Raw genomic sequence first — 22,996 nt, 5'->3', positions numbered from 1 at the left:
AGGGGCGCGTTGATTGATGCAGGCTCATTGCTGCCTAGTTACTTCACTGGCAAGAGTCTGACAGGTAAGTATAATGATTCTTTCGAACAGTTCTCTAACTTCGTTCCTTTCCTTCCTTAGATGATAGCCAGCGGAAGGGGATGGCGGCGTGCTGCTGAGATGAGTAGCGCTGAAGGTGAGTGAGAGCGTGATGCGCGATGCACCCCTTTTATATTTGTATTGATCTGAGTTCTTTTTTTGTGTCTTTTAGGTGCCGCAATGTTTTCAGCGTGGATGCCGGTTATGAAGAACAAATGCGGTGGGTAAGCGCAGTATGCGGCGCCTCTAGATGTTTCCACGCTAACCTGGAGTGTCTTTTCCCTCTTGTAGATGGATGAGAAGTTCCGGAGACAGAGTTCCTCCAGAGCGACTGGGATTCAGGTAAGCGTTTGAAGCTTGTACAGTATTTAAAAATAAGCAAAGATTTGCAGAATGCTTACGAATGCCTTTTTTCTGTTCTTTTCCCTTTTCCTTAGGAAGCGGCGTGCCGTGATGGGAATGACACCCCCGAAGATGCCCGCAGAACAGAAGGAGCGATGAATGATGGGCAGAAGCGCGGCAAGGTAAGGCTGTTCCTAACAGTGTTCTTGTTCTTGCAGGAGCTGAGCGCAGAAGAAAAATGCAGGTCTACTGGAGACCAATCCGAACACGGTGAGTGTCACGCTGTAGGTGCAGAAAACGCAAAGCATGTTTCTCAGCCTGGGTGTGGCTTAAATAGTCTCTGGGTATCCCAGGTGTCTCTGGGCTGAACCACACCCAAAAGACTAGACCGCACATGCAGTTTTGGGAACCGAAATATGTGGGGGCATCCATCTTGTCCCCATCAATGCACTACAAGTCCAATCCCCATTGTTATCCTATGGGAGTGAGTGAGTCTGGTGCCACAAGCGCCAAGTCTGACTCCAAGTGGGTCTTTGGAGGGATGGAGAGGCCCTTGACGGCCATGTACGTGATCGTGTCCTGGCTCCAGCCTGACATTTTGGAGGGCTGGGGACATGAGGGGCAGGAATCATGACAGATTTGACGGACCCTTAAATCTGGCGGTAACAGCGCTACCGCCGGATTTAAGGGTTACCGCCAAACTCGTGATGAGGCCCCATATCAAAAGCAACAGATTGTCAAGAGAATTCGGTGGTCCGATCAATGGACGCCAAAAAAGCCTTCGACCGGTTCAATTGGGAATTTCTAGTTAAGATCTTAGATAAAATGGGTTTTGGCGTCCAGTTTAGGTCATGGGTCAAATTGCTTTACACTTGTCCGACTGCAGATGTCAATACAAATGGGCAGAGATCAAAACCTTTCAATTTAGAATGGGGGACAAGACAAGGGTGCCCACTCTCACCGTTATTATTTGTTATTGTGATTGTACCATTGGCCATTGCTCTACGGTCGGACAGTGAAATACAGGGTTTGAGATGTTGGGGTCTACAGCAAAATGTTTGGCTATATACCGATGATCTGCTCCTTGTACTAAGTAATCTGAAACAATCTCTCCCAAAAGTGATGTATGTTTTGTCGGCTTTCAACCGGTGTTCGGGTTACAAAATAAACTGGGCCAAATCAGAGGTTTTACCCCTAGCACATATCTGCAACAAAAACTTAATCACACAGTTGGGGTTTAAATGGTGTGCTGATAGGCTCTTATACTTGGGGGTATGGATAACACCGGGTATTAAGGACTTCATTAAGGAGAATATGAATATGATCTGTTCTACACTCAAATCAGACATAGAGAGGTGGAGGCAACTTCACCTGTCTCTTTGAGGGAAAGTGAATGCCTTGAAGATGGTTTCGACCCCAAGGATAAACTATGTCTTGGGCATGATACCACTGGATATTGAGAAAAAATATTGGATGCCGCTGGATAGGTTAATTCAGAGCTTCATTTGGAACTAAAAGCCACCACGTTTGAAGCTAATTAAATTGCAATTACCCTTGTCAAAAGGAGGTTTTGGAGTACCAAACTTTAAAGCATATCATTTGGCTTTTGTTTCAAAATTCCTAGTCAAATTTTTGGAACCTGTACCAGAAGAGTGGGTGCTGGCTGAGACTAGTTTGCACGTACCACTCACACCAAGAGAAATGTTAACGACAGTGTCTAGAACAGGTGGTATCAATCATCCTATAACTAAGAATATAAGGAGCGCATGGGGGAAATTGAATAGTTACCTTGGAATTGATACTATGAGGGATCCAGGGGCTTCAATCTGGATGAATCCAAAAATCAAAATAGAGGGAAAAGTCATTTTATGGCATCAGTGGTTCCTTTGTGGGGTGAAATGGCTTGGAGACCTTTACAAGAATGGGTGTTGGATGACGGGGAAAGAAATTCAAGCTACCTTTAATATTCCAAATTTCAGTGGAGCAGATTATCAGAACATTAAGAAAGCTATTGGGGAAATTGAGGTGAGATGGTTTGAATTTGGACCTGTTCAGGAAAACTTCAAAACCAGGAGAGAGTGGGTTATCTAGCCGTGTATATGGGATGGTTCTGGCTGCATACAAAGGAAATTATTTATTGAGAGAGAGGAGTGGAGCTGGAGAATTGGAAGCGAGATTGATGAAAGTGAATGGTCTCGTATATGTGAAAATGTCAAGCTGTGCTCTTTGGGGTTAACAGAGAGATCACGTCAGATCAAGATCTTGAACTGGGTCTTTTGGATGCCAGAGCGATTGCAAAGGAGAGGTATGAGTGATAATTCAGATTGTTGGACTTGCATACAGGAGTCCGGAACGCTAGAGCATATGTTTTGGGATTGCACACGAGTGAGAGGATTTTGGTTACAGGTATGATAATATCTGCGAGAAGGTTATAGGTGAAAGACTAAAATATGATTTCAAGACTTTGATATTGGGTAGTGATTTGATGTTTGAAGATCTGACCACTAGTCAGAAAAAATGGATTTTCAGAAGCGCTATGGTGGGTAAAACAACTATCCCGAGAGGATGGAAGACAGCAGATTCTGAGGATATCGCACTGTGGCTTGCAGAGATGCATAATCTGGCGGAGATTGAAAGAGTTCTTTACCGCAGAGAAAAGAAAATTTTGACAAGAATTTCAAACATGATACTGAATGGTGTAATACAAATGTGAACGTTGAATTTAGGGGTGGGAAGAGGAATTGGTTTTATTGTGTTACCATTATAAGATGTATTCATTATATATTTTTGTTCATTATAAGACACTTTGGGCCTCATTACGACCCTGACGCTCCCAGATTGAGTGGGCCGGTACAGCCCTGGCCCCCTTCAATCCGGGAGCGCTGATTACAAGGCGTGTTTTCTGGGTCCCGCGAGGGGAAGAGGGAGGCAATAACGGGCCAGATGTAATCTGCCCATTATTACCTCCCTCCCCATTCCCATTGAGCCCTGTGGGGGCTGAAATGGGAATGGGGAAGAGTTCCTGCAGGGAGGACTTACCGGTCCTCCTATCTCGGAGTAACCCAGTAAGTCCCCATTGCAGGAACCCGGTAATGGAGCCCGGAACGGTGGCAGCCGTGGAGCTAATAGCTCCATGGCTACCGCCGTTCTCGTAATGAGGCCCTTTGTATATAGTTTAAACCAAAATAAAATTTTCAAAGGATAAAATACAGGACTGGGTGACCTTCTTATGCATGGCAAGGGGAAACACACAATGATGGCACTTGGGTCATAAGGCAAACTTTAAACCTATTTGCCATGGAAAACAACATTTCCCAATGTGCTACTATGTGCTGATATACACGCAAAGCCTACCACCTTCTCTGCGCACAAATGTACACACTGAGTGTTCAGCATGCGTCAGTCGAGTCAAAAAAAGGCCCCTTCAAAACTACCTTTCCCATGGGACAATTTGTGTGTCAATATGCCATTCAAAATGATCTACCTTGAGGCAAATCTGGAGATGTACTGTGCATCGCAGATTTGCTGGTGCTACCTTGGACACCGCGTTCACAAAGTTGGAACACATCTGGATATGTTCTTGCAGCATCTGCCAGAAGCTGATGCCCAAATGTGATTAGAAAATATTTGCTCAATGGCTTCTCAGAGGTGTTCCGGGCACCTGTGGATTTGCTCCACTTTTAGGCTTTGTCAATATGGTATTAGATATGTAGCTCAAACCTGAGATGCTGAGGCCATCTTCTGATCTTCTCCAATGCAGATCTCTGTGAATGTGCCCCCACGTGTCAATCACTCCATGTGCTGCAGTGAGGATTGCAAGTCTTGTGGATGCGCAAGTCACACAACTAGTTGTCAAGGCACACAGTGAACACAGCCTTCCCATGTGCTAAAGAGCGCACCGCTTGTCTGCCTGCCTGCCTGCTCACTCTGAACCCACACCTTTCTGTGGTTGGTGTTCCAGAACCTGGTTTGCACAGTGTGCCTCGCACCACAAGCTGACTGCGGCAATGCTGCATGCACAATGCATGGGGTGCAAGCTCACGTGGCTTGCTTCAGGCGGGCTTGTTCACTGCTCGGGTACAGTGGTGGAACTGGGAGGGGGCAGGGGCGCAGCCGCCCCCCTTTGGTTCTCCCTACAGGCCAGTGCACCACCCAGCCCCTATTATCTGCCCCCCGGCACCAAAAGCGGCCTCCGCTTCTGCTCGGGCATGCGCTGTGTTCTATTAACCATTCCTCAAGACCTCCTGTAACTGGCAGCTGTCGGGCACAGTCTTGAGGCTCTGCCCCTAGTAATGATTGCACTGGTGAAGGGACAGTGGAAGCACAATGGCTCCCACTGCCCCCCAATGTTTCCCTTGATTAACTCAGTCTGTGCTAAAGCAAAAGCCCATGGGTGTTGTACTTCTCTCGCAACCTCTCTGAATCAATGGGCCCTGTGTAATAACTCTGAGACAGCATTATATTAAAAGGACGTTTATTAACCGAAGAACGCTCTAGCTTCGCCGGCTAAGCCTTAGAATGCAGGGAGTAGTACCCCAAAAATTCGGTAGAATGTACCCATGCTATAGGCCGCTCTACGCCACATTCATGCATTACAAAATGCAATGTGAGTCTAGTATAGCACCGAACTCACATGTTCATGGCCTTGAAATACTTTAGGTTGTCTGGGAGTTTGGAGGATCATAGTATGAAAATTGCATGGGGGAAGGGATTTTGGCTGCTCACCATTGGACCAAACCACCTACTGGCGTAATGAGAAGCAAAAGATTTTCCGGCGACTCAAGCTGTGAAGCCTAAGTATTGAATAGAGAACTCATTGTGATGGGAGCTGGACTCTAGAGTTATAGAACTTGACTTACGGTTATTTAATTTGATTATAGATAAACATGTTTTATGTCTAAATTATGTCTGATGCTTTGTACATGTCGTGCAATACTTTCCATGGCTCAAACGCCGAAATAAAGTTTGTTGATGATGATGATGCATGGTAAAACAGTGCATTCATTGCATTGCAGGAGAAGGACTCTACAAGGTACACGTGTACTCCACACGTGCAGGAAAATGCCAGTTTCTGTGGTAGCGATGGCTAGTGCTGTAACAGTATATTTGTGTACTTGTCGGCTGTGGGGTGCTGTGGATTTTGCTATCTCAGTGAACAAGTGGTTGATGGCATGATAACAGAATCTGGGACTCAGGCAGCTAATAAAGGACACGGCACTCAATGGTTGAGCAAGCAGTGTGTATAAATGCAACTATCTAGTACTGAATCCAACTGATTGCAGTCGAGGGCTCTGCAATTACATTTAACACTTTGGGCCTGATTCACAGTGCATTTTTATATGGGATTGCGCCATTGAAAAAGGCTTCTATAAATCAGGCCCTATATCAGGAGTCTGCCACGTGTGGCTCTCCTGATGTTTTGGACCACAACTCCCATGATTCCTTTCACTTTGGCTGTGCTGTCTGCGGCTGGTGGGAGGTGTAGTCCAAAACATCTGGAGATCCAAAGGTTGCAGACCCCTAAACTATTTGTTGCATTGCATGCATGTTTGGCAGGTCGGAGTTCAGTTGTTACAGTTGCAGGAAAACCATTTATTAAACTTTAGGCGGCATGTTAAACTGTATATTATATTACATGCATATTCGGTGGAGTGTACTCCGGTCATTACAGTTGAAGGAAAATAATTTCTTTGGCAGAGATGACTAATACTCTATATCATTAGCACTTTTTATGTGGTAGATGCCAGTTGCTCTACATTTTGCTATTCTCGGTCTCAGGAGGATAACTCAGGGACAATGTGCTCACCTTGGAAGCAAGATGACATGGAGCACCAAAGGTTCGATCCCCGGGTCCGCGCTTAGAACCTCTGGGTATTAAGCGCGTCATAAATAACCTATCATATCATATCGTATTACATAGGTAGTATAGCTCAGTGGCAACTCGTTCCTCTTTGAAGCAAGATGAGCAGAGCAACACAGGTTTGAATCCCGGGTGGCAATTAGAAACCTCTTTGGTGTTAGGCATGTTATAAATAACCAATTATAATAATATAATGTATTAGGTGAATGAGGGAATGGTGGCATGGTGCCTGATATTGGGCATGATATGATAAGTCATTTATAACGCGCCTGTACATAAGTGTTTTTAGGCACGACAAGACAAGGGAGAGGTGCAGATCACATCATAGTCTGGTGTTTGCATTGCAACGAGAACAATCTGCTTCAGGAAAACCCATGCATTTGCTGGAAACAGCGCCCCCCACTGGCGGAGAGGACCAGCATTGTTAATGGCCTCAATAACAGTCTCGTGTGTGGAGCTTCGGGCGCCGCATGATTCCCGATGACGTGTTACCTTCCTTGCAGAATTGGCAACAGGAATTCCCAGAGCATAAAGGGAGTGACATGGTTAATATGCAGCATATCATGCTCCCCTCATTGCCAGCATTAGGCGGGGGAATGTTCTTCAATTGGTGGGGCCTGATCTCAATACAACACTGTATATAAAAACTGGACCTTGTCCTACACTCACCCGACAAAAAGAGTATCAGACCTCTCCTACCCAAGTTCTGCCCTATTACTAGATTGTACAGCTTTCCATGCAAACAATGTAAGCTACCTCCCCCAGTTCTCTCTATTAGCCTCACATCTGGTCTGGCCGGTGAAAGGGAGACAAACGTGCTGGGATTTATTTTGGTCGATTTTGTGCGGCCCTCAAAAGCAGAAATAGCACATGCCTGGCGGGCTTTCTTTGAATTTGGGGGGAGTTCCCCCCCTGAGTTCCCCTTTTTCCTTACTCCCCCGCTCTCCCTATCATATACACACAAACACATAACCAGTAACATTTCCCGTTGCCCCTCCCCCTTCACAAATATTGCTTTTCTCTCTCTCTCACTCACACACACACACACACACACAGAAACTCACCTGGCACTCCCACGACTCATCCTCTGCGCCCGCCGTACCTGGCAGGCCCAGTGCGGGGCTGACAATCTGATTTAGAAGATTGCTCGATGCTGTCTCCGAGGGTCTTTCTAAATTGGTCATTTGTTAAATCGATTATAAGCAATCGACGTTTTCACTTAGTACCTATTCCCCTCTACTCTCTTCACATCCCATGCATGAGTAGGTGCTACAGACAGGTTAAGTGGGTGGGACAAATGACAGCCATACATGAGAGAGAGCAGTGTGCCCGAGTCCAATGCCATGAACCTTTCTAGCTGGCACATCATGGCAAGAGGCCACAGGACGTAGAGCCACCGAGAAACAGATCAAGTCCTTGTAGCAAGAATTACATTCCTAAACAGTGATGACGCTCTGCGGCGCAGGGGCAGCAGGGGTGACCGTTACCACCTGGACATCTTTAAGTCCTGACAGGAGCCTCAAGATAATTTCTGCATCGCTATGTGAGAATTGCCCCTCCCAGTCCCAGACCAATTCGCGGCTCCTCTGGGATTCCGGGGCGTAAGGGGGAACTTGTTCCCTCCTACCTTGTAAGAGGGCAATGTGGTTAGCCCAGAACGCAGAAGACGTTTAGACCCTTGTCTTCTGACAGCTGTTTTTGGTGATCTTCTGACAGACAGATAACCGTTCGGAAACCCTGGGGACACGCCTGCGGATACCACAGACACCTCCAAAGCAGCTCTTCCAAGCACTGTAAGGCAGAGGTCTTAAAACTGTGGTGCGTGCCACCCCACGGGGGCGCATCTGTATACCGGGGGTGGGGGGCGTGAGAGCCCAGCATGACATTTTTAGGCTGGAGGAAATGGGCAGGGGCGGCTCACACAGTCGGACTAGAGCATAGAACTGTCTCAGGCACCAATGAAAAAGTGGCCCGCAGTTGCAAATGGATATTCATTCCTTTAGTCACAGACCATTTGAATAGTACCCAAGGGGGTGTTTTTTGTTAAAATGTAAGCAAATTGTGATATTTAAAGAATATTAATTCAGCAACAATTGGCAAAACTACTAGCTGCATAGTGAAGTAACTCCTCAAACTGGCCCACATTGGCCCGAAAAAGAGGCCCATCTTGACTGGCTTACACTAGCATTTTGCATTTTTGGTAAAGACATTGCCCTATAGGCCAGTCCGAGCTTGGCAGCTCTTCCATAATGGGCAAGGGGGCATCCATCCAGTGCCCCCCTCACCCATTATGGAGCAGCCAGCCCATTGAAAAACTGAGCACTCCCTCAGCTGCTTTTTCCAGGCGAGAGAATGCTCCTGGGGTAGCTGAACTGTCAAAGGGAAAGACTGTTTCCCTTTGACAGTTACACTGTTTCCCTTTGACAGTTCAGTTCCCCAGCCGCACATGCTCACTGTGCCATGCATGGCTGGGGGTGTTTTGCTTCGCCAGCCTTGCTTAGCTCATAGGAAATGCTGGCTGGGGTACTGCATGTCTGTACGTGCGAGGGGGAACTCCAGAGGGGGCATTTCAGCACCCATGCGCAGGCCTCTGCAGAAGGTACGTTTATGTTAATTTATTTTTTATTTAAATGTTTTTTTTATTTGATTTTGATTTGATTGGTTCGGGCTCCCTCGCTGCACTTGGTCTCTATTGCATTTTTGTGTGAAATATGTATGCCCCTCCACTTAAAAAATGGACGATCTGCCACTGGACCTCGGCCTGTGTTGGGAACGGGGTGGGGGGAGCCCAGGGACTGTGATGGGAGCAGGATGGGCGGGAGCACTGCGATAGTGGTGGGAGCAGGGTGGGGAGAGCCCAGGGTCTCTAATGGGGTGGGGAGAACCCAGGAACTGGGTAGGTGTGGGATGAGGGAGCCCAGCGACTGTGATGGGAGCCGGTGGGGAAGCCCAGGGACTATACTGGGAGTAGGATGCGGTGACAGCGTGCAATAGCTGATATCCATTTCTACATACTATCTATTTGGAATTTTTGGGGGGGCCTGGCCGGAGCACATTTTGCTCAGGGGCGGTCCAGGCCAAAAATGTTTGAAGACCACTGCTCTAAGGAGACATGCCGGCACTACACAAAATATATAAATAAACAAATTGAAGCTGAGAGCTTCCTACTTTTCTGTGCTGGACCAAACAGAGTGCTTCTTTGTATGTGTGGGTGAATCACTGACTGCGAGCTGCGAGGGGCGGATTAAACTAATGAAGTTCTGTGGAGACCATGGGTGCCAAATTTCAAAGCCATTTTAAGGTATAGCTTTGAGGCGCACAGGTTTTTTGGGGGTTGAAAGGATTTTCAATGGCTTTTGAAATGCAAGAAATAAGATAATGTGCGTGCCGGAGGACACTGCAGTTGGGAGAGTGACAGCAGGACATAGTTTCCAAAGAGAGGAGGGCAACATGGAAGATCATCCACCCCCTCTTGTCCCAGACGTCTCCATTCACTTCAGGCCCAAATGATGGAGTGTATTCACATTTCTGGAAGTTTGGAGAGGAAGCACCAGCAACCAATTTAAAGGTGTGTGATCATGACAACAGAAACTCAATGGTCATGGCCTTGGGAATAGTGAATATTCTCCCAGAATCTTAATTTTGGCACTGATTAGTTCCTGTAAGAATGGAGCCAATCTGAGCCTGCCAGGCTACCAATTGAAGAATATAGTATTTTTAAAAGTCAAGAAATGCATAAACGCAGTTTATGTAGCTTTTTTATTTTTATTTGTTTATTTTTTTTATTGTGTAATAGAATCTAAGACTTTTCACAGGCAAATATCAACAGTACCATTTAAAAAACAATATCTATATATATATATATATATATATATATATACACAAAAGGAGAACACTTTAAGATACAAAAAGAAAAGAGAAAAAGAACATAAAAAAAGACAGCACTTTCCATCAATGTTAGGCTACTGTATTACCAATTAGCAGTCAATTATTCCAACCCGATTCTAATCTTTTAACAATTTCCCTATTTCCATTGTCAGTAGCGTTTAATTACCTGAAACTAACCTTTCCCAAAAGCAATCAGTTTCTAACCCCAATTCTTAATTACAAAACGAGACAACCTATTCACCCTCCTTTTCAAAGTCCCCACACAATTACTAAGCAGGTGCCTCAAAGTCTGTGAACAGGAGTCCCCACATAAATGGCAAACAGTGTCCCCAAACTCCTCTTTCTGTCTAATATAAAGTATTTCAAGGGTGGGCAAGAGGGTAAGATGGAGTCTCAGGAAATGAGACCTATTAACAGGATCCGTAAATCTCTTCAAATATGTGGGGAGCCATGCCCAAGGTTCATCAAGGCATCATAGAGATGGTGGCACACTAGAGGAACGCATATTCGCTATTGTCCTGATCCAATAGGCCCTTTTTACTAAATTCACTTCTGTACATTCACAACTTGTGAGAATTTCGAGAGGCATAGACTTGAAATCATTTAGATAGCGATTCATGCATCCCTTCAGGCATATGGAGACATCCTCATAGTGTGACAATTTAGGGGGAACCAGGATCAGTCTGTTTAGGGACACCCATTTCCATTCCATTCATGCTTTCATGGACTGAAGGCCCAGTTCATATATTAAGCTAGCAGTGGGTACACAATTCGGCAGATAAAGTACAGACTTCCACAATCTGCCCTCCAATCTATCCCAATCCATACGATATAACTGAGGGTTTGCATCTAAACTGAACAATAATGATGGAATTACCTTTCCAGTATAATAAACTGGAAGGAGGGAAAATGTACAGAATTTATTTAGTAATATCTTCATTTGGGCACCTAATTGAACAATGTTCCCTCCCAAAATAGCAGATGCAGTTTTGTAGGCTAAGATCAAACAACAGACCCCAAGTATTTTACTACTTTAGCGATCGGAATCACTTGGTCATCCAAACGCCAGGAGAATTGCTTTATTACTTTCAGCGGTCTCATAAAAACAACAATTTCTGACTTGAGAGGGTTGATTCTCAAGTCATTAAATCTTGCATAACCTTCAAGCGCGTTCTACAGGCGTTGGAGACCAATCTGTATGAAATCAAGCAAAACAATCCAATCCAATTTATTCTAGCTTTCTCAATCCTTAGACTTGCCAGTGCCAACTCCTCCAACCACTTCGCTAAATCCGCTAGGTGAAGGTTAAAGAGAAAAGGGGCGACAATACACCCCTGTCGCACCCCACTTTCTATCCTAATTGCTCCAGACAGATTCCCTGTTTTGTCCAAACTTATTTGAATTTGAGAGCCCTTATGCATTTCCACAGATATTCCGATAGGCCCCAACTACTCAGTTTACTCCATAGGTGGTCTCTGTTCACAAGATCAAAGGCCTGGGATAAGTCAATCCATGCGCCATACAATGGGGGCCACCTTTTTGAAATGTCTTACTACAAACTTAACTTAATACCAGGCCATTTAATGAGGTCGAGAGTCCCCCACAGAAACCTATATGATGTTTTGATAGGATACCCTTTACTAATGCTCAATTCTCCAGCGCCTTTAAAACCAAACTGGCAAAGATCTTTCCATCCGCATCTAATAGAGAGATTGGACGATAATTCATGGGGTCTCGGCAATATCCCATTTTGTAAATGGGTATAATGACTGCCCTCCATGTCTCTGGACGATGCCCACGGGTCACTATCTTTTCAAAGAGAGCGGCCAGTAAGCGAGACCAGAGACAGGGGTCAGATTTTAGGATCTGATTACTCAGTCCATTAGGGCCGGCAGCCTGGGAAGCAGATGATTTTCTTATTAAGTCTCGGACAACATCTTCCGAGACATTCAGCTCCCAAGCTTCTGTTTCAGGGGAAAAGACCTTCAAGGTCTCCATTACCCCATAAGGTTTTGTGAAATGGTCCACCCAAACCTTTTCCTGAATGACTCCACTCTGAATAGCACTTTGGTCAGTCTCCGCCGAGCCGATCATTTACCAGAAATTGCATGAATTCTTCTGGGCCAATGCCTTTAGCATCAATTTCCCATCTTGTTCCAACCACACATACCTATTAGATTTGGACCGATTCCTATAATTATTTCTTATTATGTGTGCGTCCCTCCAATAGTCATGCTCATCCGTTTTGTTCTTTTCAACTTCCTCAGAGCTTTCCTCAGTTCCTTTTTTCTCCCAGGTTTTTTTCATCAAATCGATGATTGTGTTTAAGGTAACTTGCTTTCCCACCCCACCTGACGGATTTGCGCCTCATAGAAACTCTACACAATTTTTTGGATTGCAGATTTTTTGTGCATCAATCTCATTGATTGGACTGGTGATTTTATTAAGAGACTTGATCAAATCCCTTCCCCCTCTCTGGAACTTCACCACCCTGTTCTTTCCACTATTTACAGACACATTATATGTATATAGTTCCACCCCGATCTAAAAGGGTACTGCAAGAACTCCTTCTAGGATTTCATGATCACTTGGTTTCCCGCTATTCACAGAAAAATACGCATATTGTTCGAACAAATCCTTAGACAAAAAAGAGATAATCTATTATAGAGTGACAATCATCTCTTTTCCACGTTGATGCTGGGGGGGTCATCACCCTCAACGTTCCCATTCACCATGAATAAATTTCAATTCCAGTCTGAGTGGAAATTATACCAAGACCTCCCATTCGGTGACAAATCCCTATTTGGTACTGCCACTGAGCCCATTTACTGAATACAATGAGAGATGAGGCAATAGGAGGAGAAACAAACACAGACATGCACAAATAAATCTGACGGTGCCTGCAGGAAATCAATTAGTGTGGAACATGAGGGATTCCAATAGATGTTCACCACTATCCAAATTCTGTGAGTAGGACCAGTCCCTGATTCTACTTTCACCACAAGAATGCCTTTTGTGGTATTAGACAGCATCTCTGTGGACCCAAATATGGAATTTCTACAGGCTATCAGTAGCCCTCCTGATGGTCTCCCCCCCTTGCCAGTTGATGATGAACGGAAAAGCCATCCACCTTAAAACTTGTTTTCAGCCAGGTTTCCTGAAGAATAACGAAATCAAACTGGTTAAAAATATAGTCTCTCCTTCGTTTATTTCTAAAAGAGTTGGGACCCCTTGTGTTCCACCCCAATAATTTCACATATTGCCTGGCTAGAGAGATTTCTCTAACAACCCCAGTTTTTGAAAGACCTGAGCTAGAATTTCTGGCATTAAAGCCAGTACATTAGTGTTTGTGTCAGGTTTTGATGAATCAGACCCTTTTGTGTGTTTATCTCTACAGATGGAGTATTTAGCAATGTAATCCTCTGCAGATTCCACAATTCCATTCCTTATATTAATGGGTTTGGAATCATTTTTAGGAGGCAACTCGGAAAGGACTTTGTAGCCTAAATCCATCAACTTCTTAGTTGATTCAGAAATAGCACTAACACGCAACCTTGATTTAACCCCAATTTCGGCAATGTCTATACATTGAGCATATGGAAATCAGATGTACTCCAAGTCAACCGTGGACAGATAGTAAAAATCTGGTACACCTTTAAATATCGATAACATCGTTCTCCTATTCAAAGGCTTTTGTCTTGTTCTTGACTACGCCACACGTTGCATATACAGCTTGGGCACCAATCCTTCTTGTAGACCACGCAGACTTCTTTCTTGGTCTGTGGGGTATTGGACAGTCTGGTTGGTTGAACAATTACAGTGCACAGAAGTTTGCTTTGATGTTGTCGTTGCACCTTGAGAGGTAATGATAGCCTAAATTCTGTCTTGCTGAAGAGAAGTTGGAACAATTAGACAGTCCTCCAGTTGTTCAGTTCCACAGTGTTTATCTTTACCCTTCTCTAGTTGAGATTCTTAACCATCAAAAATATTTTCAGATGATTCCTTTGAGTCTTGGGCCTGATTTCCAATAGTTATTAACTCATTATTTAAAGCATTAATCCCAAGTTTCCCCTCTTAGAAAGATGGGTGCAAACTTTCTTGGTTTGCACTCTATTTTCGTTTGAACGCCCACAGTTATTGCAGTGATCTCTGGTTCATGCGCAGTCTGTTTGGGACATATTTGCTTCTTTGCTTTTTTCCCCACTTTTATCTGGATTTTCTAGAGCTCCGCCCCCTTCAATTCCATTACCCTCGAGGGTTGATCCTTTTTCACTGGACTGAAATATGTAGCTTCAGATTTCCTGGTCTTGTTATTACTTTGGCGTTTCGTTTTTTTTCCCATACCTGTGAGCTCACCCGCCAAATCCTTCAGCTGTCTTTTTAGCTTTTTCTTAATATTCCCGTTTGGTTTCTGGATCTTCACCGAATCTTCTTTACTGGGCGGAAACGAACAAGCTTTTAAATTCCTTTTACAAACTTCTTCTGTGATCTTTGCCAAACACACAAATTCCTCCATTGTTGATACTGACAACGGTGTGTCGTCCAAGTGATTCGCGGAGGCTTCCAGAGGTGCTTTATCAATACTTTGTATTGACCTAATGTGATGTGAACATTGACCTCCCAGTTGTATGTCCCTGAGTATCTCACCTAGCGAGTTCTGTTCCACATTTATACCCTCACAGTGCCCCTGCAGGGAAGAAAGCTTATCAGATAGTTGTTTGTTCTCAATTCTGATCTTTGTCAAAGACTCCCCAATTGTTGAGTTTATTGCTGACTTTTAACCCACCAACGTGCTTTCGTTGTCATCCATATCTTTGGTAAATTCTAGCAGAATTCCTATGTGTTGTTGTACTTCGCCTCTTAGAGACTCAAAGACCTTTACCAGCGAGGTCAATACGAAATAAAACGCAGATAGTGTCGGAATAGATTCAGCAATTACATTGGACCCAAGTGTGTCCTCTGTGTGCTTAGTTTGATGGCTCTCTTTCTCACAAACTTTATTTGAATTTGGATTCCCCTTTATTGCCTGTCTACTGCCTGGAATGGCATTTAGTTCAAAAGAAGAGTCCAATGAAATATGAGAGTCCATGCTAACTTCTCTCTCTTTCCCCCATATCTTAGGGGCAGGTCGATTTACAATGTTCGAATGATCACCTTCCCTCCAGATTCGGGAGCAATCACAATTTTCGATCTGTATAACGTCTTTGAAGCTACAAGAACTCAGATATAGTGTTTTTTTAAGGTAGTATCTGTGATGGTATATTCAATATTCGCTGTTAAAGCATCAGTTATGGATAAATAATTAGGTGTTGAAACTGTTGTAGCTGCCATTGCATTCACCGGCATTTCCTTCATCCCTGACACTGTAGGAATGTGAACATCCGCCACAAAGTTACTATAGGATGGGTGGAATCTATAGAAATCCAGAAGCTGAGGTTTAAATGTGGATTTTGGCAAGTTTGGCCATTTAATTTTTTTCGGGCCACATGGTATCCAGTTCCGGGGCCCTTAGGTCATCCACTAGGGCCCACTTCTACAGTTTGTAAATGTAAGTCATCTGAAAGGGTCACCAATGGCACACACACAATATGGCTCTCAGGATTGCAGGGGATTGCCGTCGATGAAAACGAATAATGTAACAAACCCACAGACACCGATAGAGACAGAGCCGGCATAGGATCGGGAGGCTGGTTAAGCCTGGTTCAGCAGCTAAAAGTCTTCACTAGCCGCAGTCGCTGCTTCTGATAATAAAGAAAGAAAAGGAGGACCTGATAGAAAAAATTCTCAGCCCGGCAGCTCAGAAATCAAAACAAGCCAGGAGGCGAGCCAGCAATAATGTGAGCCCAGACTGAGTCACTCAAAGGCAGCTAACCAAACAATTGCGGCTCGGAACTTTATGAGTAAACAGTAGAGGAAAAGAATGAGATTGCAAATACAGTTCCAATTATCCAGCCGTCGTGACTCCTTGACTCCCACGGCGAACCAGCGCAAACCACACTCAGTTGCCGCACTCCATGCCGCGCTATCGCCCCTGGTTCCGTTTTTGTAGGCGAAGCAGGTAAGCAGAAAAGAGGTCCGCCTCCAATAATGATGGCCAGCAGCGAAAGACTCCACACTCCACACCACGGCAAACCACACTCAGTTGCTGCACTCCTCCACATACTCTTTATGTATCTGTATTGTTGTATACCTCTTTAAATCCCTCTTTTGCTTCACTTCTCAAAGCTAGGTCAGCGCTCAATAAATAAAATAATAATAATAATGTATATTTATTGTTTTGTAAAACACGCACTGCACACTTAATTTCCTAGTGATGCTGAGCAGTTCAGCACGGAAGGAGCTTTAGTTGCCAGAGAAGAGTCCCATGGATATGGCGCTGCGGTGCAAGGGTTCTTCGTAATGGCGCGTGGCGAGGCGTGGCAGGCTAGGTAGGCGATGCAGAGGGCCACAGTGTTTGAGGTGGAATAATTCAAGGCTTGCACGGGAGTCTGAGTGACTTGAAACCTGAGGGAGAGCTTTCCAGAGGCATGGGCCTGTGGTGAAAGGGTGCCTGCATCAATGTCAAATGGATGCCAGGTTTATTTAAGGCTGTATGGCACCTTAAAACTGCCTGACTGTAAATGTCTGTCAAGCGGACACCTTAAAGATGAGACCTCCAGTCGAGTTAGCTGTGATGACTATGGTCCGGTGGGGGGAAGTCTGTTCTGGCACCCTTCTGCTATATTGTTGACCTCACTGTGCATGACTCTGCAAGAAAAGAGGGGCGTGGGCTAGCGGGAGAGGCAGATATGAAACATGTCCTGTTGAAGGGTTCAGGTCTGCAGGTCGGAAGCACCCGTTTCCTGTGTGCTAGTACGGTTCTATGGAGACACTTGGGATGGAAGACTTCAAAGTCTAATGATGCTTTGGGCAAGGTTACCCCCTAATCAGTGTGAGTGAGTTAAGACTAGAGAGAACGGTGTCTTTGTCGCTTGATTAATGCTTTGGTGGGTATTGGTCAGGCCGTCTGTGGGCGGTTTGTGTGTGTACTGAAAGCACCACATTTTAGAGGGGCGTAGGTTGGACGGGAGACCTAGAACAGAGGGGAGATGAGAAGATGTTGGACACGGGCCAGCAGTGAGGTAGCATGCACTCCCCAGTGGAGTGAATGGGGCATTTTGCTATATGCTTGCAGTATCGTTAGTTTGATTCTGTTTTGGTTGTGCTGGAGTCCAGCCTATCCACTGTTAATCGTTGTCAGTGGGTTTGCACGTGGGTTTCCGGTATGGCCAATAGTCTACGGGCTACCTCCCTTGGCGAGAGGTAGAGGAGAGAAGGTGTAGAGGGTTTTGGTGCTGATCCTGTGCTGGGATTGGTTGAGCGGCACAGTTATTAGATGTTTTATGAAGGTCAGGCGATCTTCTCTATGCAGGTGCCTGGCTTTGTTATGGCCAACGGTTCGGGAATGTGGAGGAGACGGAAGAGCGTGTCCTAAGATTGCTGTAGCCGCATCCGTAAACTGGGGGCTTCCAAGCTTACGGTCACTTAGCATGGGCACCTTGGCTTTTAACACTTAGAGGTTTCAGAAAGCGGATCCGTGCCAGTATAAAGAGATATTAAGAAATGGAAGCAAAATCCGGTCTCCTTGTTGAACTCTGGTCGGGCCTTCAGTCCTGCCTTCCCTGTAACCGGGTGAAGGGGAAGGTACTGGAACCCCTCAGGCCCCCCGCTCACGCCCAGGCTCACAAGCACAAATGATGTAGACACATGAATTCATTGGGACAAAGAAAGCTCTTAAATGAAGGTGGATTTCAACCCGTGAGTCCTGGGTGCAATGCCCTGCACTGGATGCCCTGCACTGGATGCCCTGCCCTGCGTCCATAGGGTTCTGCTAGAACGTATGACCAGATATACCAGTTCTGTGGACAATCGAGGGGTTCGATCATGGGTGCACAACATACGGCCCGCGGGCCAGTTGCGGCCCGCCATGCCCTTTTGACCGGCCTGCGAGGCACAAAGACTTTCCTAATGGAGGGCGGCCCGCGGCCGCCCTCCATTAGGAAAGTCTTTGTTGTCTTCCGGGCCGGTGAAAACACTGGCCCTCATTGGCTCAGCACACACACGCATCACGTCGCTCCTACGAGCCACGTAATGCGTGTGTGCTGCACCAATGGAGGGCCAGCACTACGGCTGGCGTGGTCCATAAGGCTTGATGCCGGAAGGCATTTCAGCCTTGGACCACGCCAGTCGTATTGCGATTCCAACGTTCCAGCTTACCTGCCGCTTACCTGCCTGCCTTCCAGCACGTCTCCGGTAAGTGGTCTGTTTGTGATTGTGTGTCGGGTTTGTTTTGCTTTATGTTTGTGTGTGTATGTTTTGGGGGGGGGTGTATGAATGTTTGTGTTTGAATGTATTTTGTGTGTATGTTGAGATGCGGGGGTGGGGCGGGGTGTGTCGGATGTGTATGAATGTTTGTGTTTGAATGTTTTTTTTGTGTATGGTGTGATGCAGTGGTGGGGGGGTGTGTCGGATGTGTATGAATGTTTGTGTTTGAATGTATTTTGTGTGTATGTTGAGATGCGGGGGTGGGGGGTGTGTCGGATGTGTATGAATGTTTGTGTTTGAATGTATTTTGTGTGTATGTTGAGATGCAGGGGTGGGGGGGTGTGTCGGATGTGTATGAATGTTTGTGTTTGAATGTATTTTGTGTGTATGTTGAGATGCGGGGGTGGGGGGTGTGTCGGATGTGTATGAATGTTTGTGTTTGAATGTATTTTGTGTGTATGTTGAGATGCGGGGGTGGGGCGGGGTGTGTCGGATGTGTATGAATGTTTGTGTTTGAATGTATTTTGTGTGTATGTTGAGATGCGGGGGTGGGGGGGTGTGTCGGATGTGTATGAATGTTTGTGTTTGAATGTATTTTGTGTGTATGTTGAGATGCGGGGGTGGGGGGGTGTGTCGGATGTGTATGAATGTTTGTGTTTGAATGTATTTTGTGTGTATGTTGAGATGCGGGGGTGGGGGGGTGTGTCGGATGTGTATGAATGTATTTGAATGTATTTTGTGTGTATGTTGAGATGTGGGGCTGGGGGGTGTCGGATGTGTGTCGGATGTGTATGAATGTTTTGATTTGAATGTTTTTTGTGTGCTGAGTTGGGGGGTGGGGGGTTCGGGTCTGTATGGGTGCATGTTTGTGTGTGTGCTGAGTTGGGGTGTGGGGGTTCGGGTCTGTATGGGTACATGTTTGTGTGCTGGGGTGGGGGGTTCGGGTCTGTATGGGTGCATGTTTGTGTGTGTGCTGAGTTGGGGGGTGGGGGTTCGGGTCTGTATTGGTGCATGTTTGTGTGTGTGCTGAGTTGGGGGGTTTGGTTGGGGGTGAGGGGGCCATGGAGCATAGTGTTTGGTTGGGGTGAGGGGGCCATGGGGCATAGTGTTTGGTTGGGGGTGAGGGGGCCATGGGGCATAGTGTTTGCTTGAGGGGTAGGGGCCATGGGGCATAGTGTTTGGTTGGGGGTGAGGGACATGGGGCATAGTGTTTGGTTGGGGGTGAGGGACATGGGGCATAGTGTTTGGTTGGGGGTGAGGGGGCCATGGGGCATAGTGTTTGGTTGGGGTGAGGGGGCCATGGGGCATAGTGTTTGGTTGGGGTGAGGGACATGGGGCATAGTGTTTGGTTGGGGTGAGGGGGACATGGGGCATAGTGTTTGGTTGGGAGTGAGGGACATGGGCATAGTGTTTGGTTGGGGGTGAGGGGGACATGGGGCATAGTGTTTGGTTGGGGGTGAGGGGGCCATGGGGCATAGTGTTTGGTTGGGGGTGAGGGGGCCATGGGCCATAGTGTTTGGTTGGGGGTGAGGGGGCCATGGGGCATAGTGTTTGGTTGGGGGTGAGGGACATGGGGCATAGTGTTTGGTTGGGGGTGAGGGGGCCATGGGGCATAGTGTTTGGTTGGGGGTGAGGGACATGGGGCATAGTGTTTGGTTGGGGTGAGGGGGCCATGGGGCATAGTGTATCTAGGGTCAATAAAATATATATAAGTTAATTAAACAGGCGAGATACAATAACTAAATAGAAATAAATTATAACAATGGAAAATGTGTAGTACAAAATGTAAGTTTGAAATGCAAATAAAAATCGTTACCCCTCAAAAACATTCTTTTTCCATGTGTTTAGTACAAATTGGGGGTTTAAAAAGCCTCCTGCCACGCCCCGCCTACCGCCCCGCCCACATTTACTTTTCGGCCCACTATAGCCCTCATGTAAGGTACTTTCGGCCCTCTGTCAAAATCAGTTGTGCACCCCTGGGTTAGATGGATCAATAAAAAAAACTAAAGGAAAGTGAGAAAAGAGATGAAAGACAGAAGCAGTGATGGGGTGGAATGGAACAGTGCGATCGCTATGATGGCGAATGGAAGGAATGGAGTTGAATAAGGATGGGTGTGGGTGCAGGAAGGCGTAGAAGTGATACGTGTACCCTAAGTGCCCCCGTAGTGCTCCCATCAGCATGTGGCCTCATTAGTCCACCCCGCTAGTCAGCACACCCCAGTAGTCTGCATAGGAATATCCCACGTCTCTTTGAAAAGGTATAAACTATTTCTTATGCTCCTGAAATGTTTGTACTAAGAATGAAATGATCCCGGAAATTGCCCCCCAAAAAAAGAAAACTCTCATATACCCATTTTGAAGTCCTTCTTCTATGTCTATTCTCATTGACTATGCAATGCAACTTGTCCAGTTTCCGGATTGCGAAATCTGGGCACCCCTTCTAGAAACCTTGTGGTGATGACAGATGTGCTGTGGGTGCTTGGTACCGCTCAGGCCTGTGCTATGCTCCTCTGCGTATCATCGCTTTGCCCTGATCTCTGTACTGTCTTCTGGTGCTGCGGCCTCTGCCTTCTGCTAAGGGAGGGCAGCAACATGGAACCCAGGACACTGTGAGGCTTTGGTACTTCTATGAGGTAGATTGGTGCTTACGTGTTACACAGGAGTCTTCTTTTTTTTATTATGCATTAATTTGGTTATTTATTGTCTTAAATAGTGTTTAAAACAGACAGTACCAATTCTGCTGCATATCTAGTGGCTCTGCAATGGCAGTAGAGCTAAACAACAGACACAAGAGAAACCCTTCAAGAGGTTCCAGCATTTTCCAGGATAGGAGTTGGAGTGCAAGGGGATCGGGAAGGGGAGCGGTTTGGGTGGGAGGGACAAGTAGAACCGTCACAAGGTTGGGTCTTCTGAGTGGTCCGTCTGTAGCATAAATAGGCGGGCCTTGAGTTGAGTTGAGTGAGAAACAAAGCCAGGTCTTGTGTTCAGATAGAAGTTTGTGAGGTCCCTTACTTGGAACAACTCACCACAGTGCTGAGAGGCGATGCAATATTTAGTGTGAACAATGCATGAAGACTGCATCGTTTCTGATTGCTTTTTTTTTACTGTGTTGCAGAGACCGACCTCTCCAAGCCGCCATGTTACGAGGAAGCCGTGCTCATGGCCGAGCCACCTCCCCCATACAGCGAAGTACTCACGGACACCCGAGGCATCTACAGAAAAATCGGCACCTCCTTCCCAGCGTCCGACAAGGATGTGAAGCCAGAACACCTTCAGAGCCACAACAAGCCCATCTTCTCAGACAGGGGCAACCCCGCGCCAGCGCCCTTCCCGGGCCCCCCACCCCCAGGCCTGCCCTGCCTGGAGCTGGGCCGCAGCAGCCTGATACTGCAGGCCGCTGGCTCGGGAAGGATGTTGCCCAGCTGGACCGACCCCCAACTCAGTAGCCGGGGAGTATATGGAGGCTGCGGGATTCCTCTGGCCATGCCTCTACTGGGAAGGACTACAGCCGTTTGACCAGGCACGTGCTATAGGATTTCTGACTGTCGCAGCTGGTCGAAGGCAGTTAAGCTCTGCCCGTGGTTTGCGGAAGGGTTGGCCCAATCAACAGGGGAATTTGGGAGGTGAATCCCTGCTGGACCAGTGCCTCAAAAAGGCCAGGATTGCTGAGTCATTTATACATCAGGAAACACTGGGCCGCTTTGCATTTTGGAGATACAAGCAAGTCGGCTCTCTACCCCTCCTTTAGGGCGGTTAGCCAATGGGAGTTCGAATTTTGGTACAGGAAGAAAGAAACACTAGCAGGAGCATTTCGAAGATTGTGTCTTGCACTTCCCTACTGCTGCCTGAGCGGGGCAGTGTGAGTGGTTTCTTGCTGCTGGATAGAAAGACTGGGGCGGTCTGTAGTAATGGTTAGACCTTGTTCGCCCACCTCTGGAGAGCCTCACTCACCCCATGACTCTATCACTCTATCACAGCCCCCTCTTCCCTTCTCTGATTCCGTGTTCTCATCTCTCAGTGGTGCCCGCTTGGTGTGCTTGCTTGGTTGGATGTGGCGGGATAGGAGGCTGGCTACAAGGCTACGGCTTCTTAGCTGAGCCTGCTTCAATTCAAGGACCGTGGGAATGTTTGGTGCAGCAGCAAACAGTCAACGATGTTGAAAACAAGCCATTCTGAAGGAAAGACTGGCCACACCGTGACTTTTATTTATTTTGTTTGTTATATTTTGGAAAAAATAAAAAGAATCAGTGAAACAGAAATGGTTAACACTTAATCCGGTGAGTCTTTTCTCTGGGTCGCGAATCCTTGAATGATACGTCACCCCTAAACAACATCATGACATGGCGGCCATGATTGCTGGCCTGGATACTGGCCCTGTCACCTCTAGGAGTGAATGGGGCATGCCAGGCTCAATTCCAAATGCCAGCACGGCTGGTGCACAGTACAACTGGCAGAGCCATGATTATGCACGGCTCTTGGTGCTAGAGCTGGGCTAGGGTCATTTTCAACAACCATTGGTAATGC

At 46.4% G+C, this 22,996-nt stretch overlaps 1 protein-coding gene across 3 annotated transcripts in view; it reads left to right on the top strand.

Moving 5' to 3' along the window:
* PRR7 (proline rich 7, synaptic) overlaps positions 1-22,738 on the top strand; it is a 353,185-nt gene extending 330,447 nt beyond the window's left edge. For all 3 annotated transcript variants that reach the window (XM_069651523.1, XM_069651521.1, XM_069651522.1), the window contains exon 3: positions 21,588-22,738. In XM_069651523.1, the coding sequence (XP_069507624.1) occupies positions 21,588-21,988 (401 nt within the window). In that variant the 3' untranslated portion in view covers positions 21,989-22,738. The remainder of the gene's footprint in view (positions 1-21,587) is intronic.
* Positions 22,739-22,996: the final 258 nt, after the last annotated feature.

This window comes from Ambystoma mexicanum, chromosome 3p (genome assembly GCF_040938575.1).
Source record: "Ambystoma mexicanum isolate Mex_15411 chromosome 3p, UKY_AmexF1_1, whole genome shotgun sequence".
In the NCBI taxonomy this organism is placed as follows: Eukaryota; Metazoa; Chordata; class Amphibia; order Caudata; family Ambystomatidae; genus Ambystoma; species Ambystoma mexicanum.
Note: the sequence above shows the minus strand (reverse complement) of the source record. Positions and strands in the feature narration are given on the sequence as shown.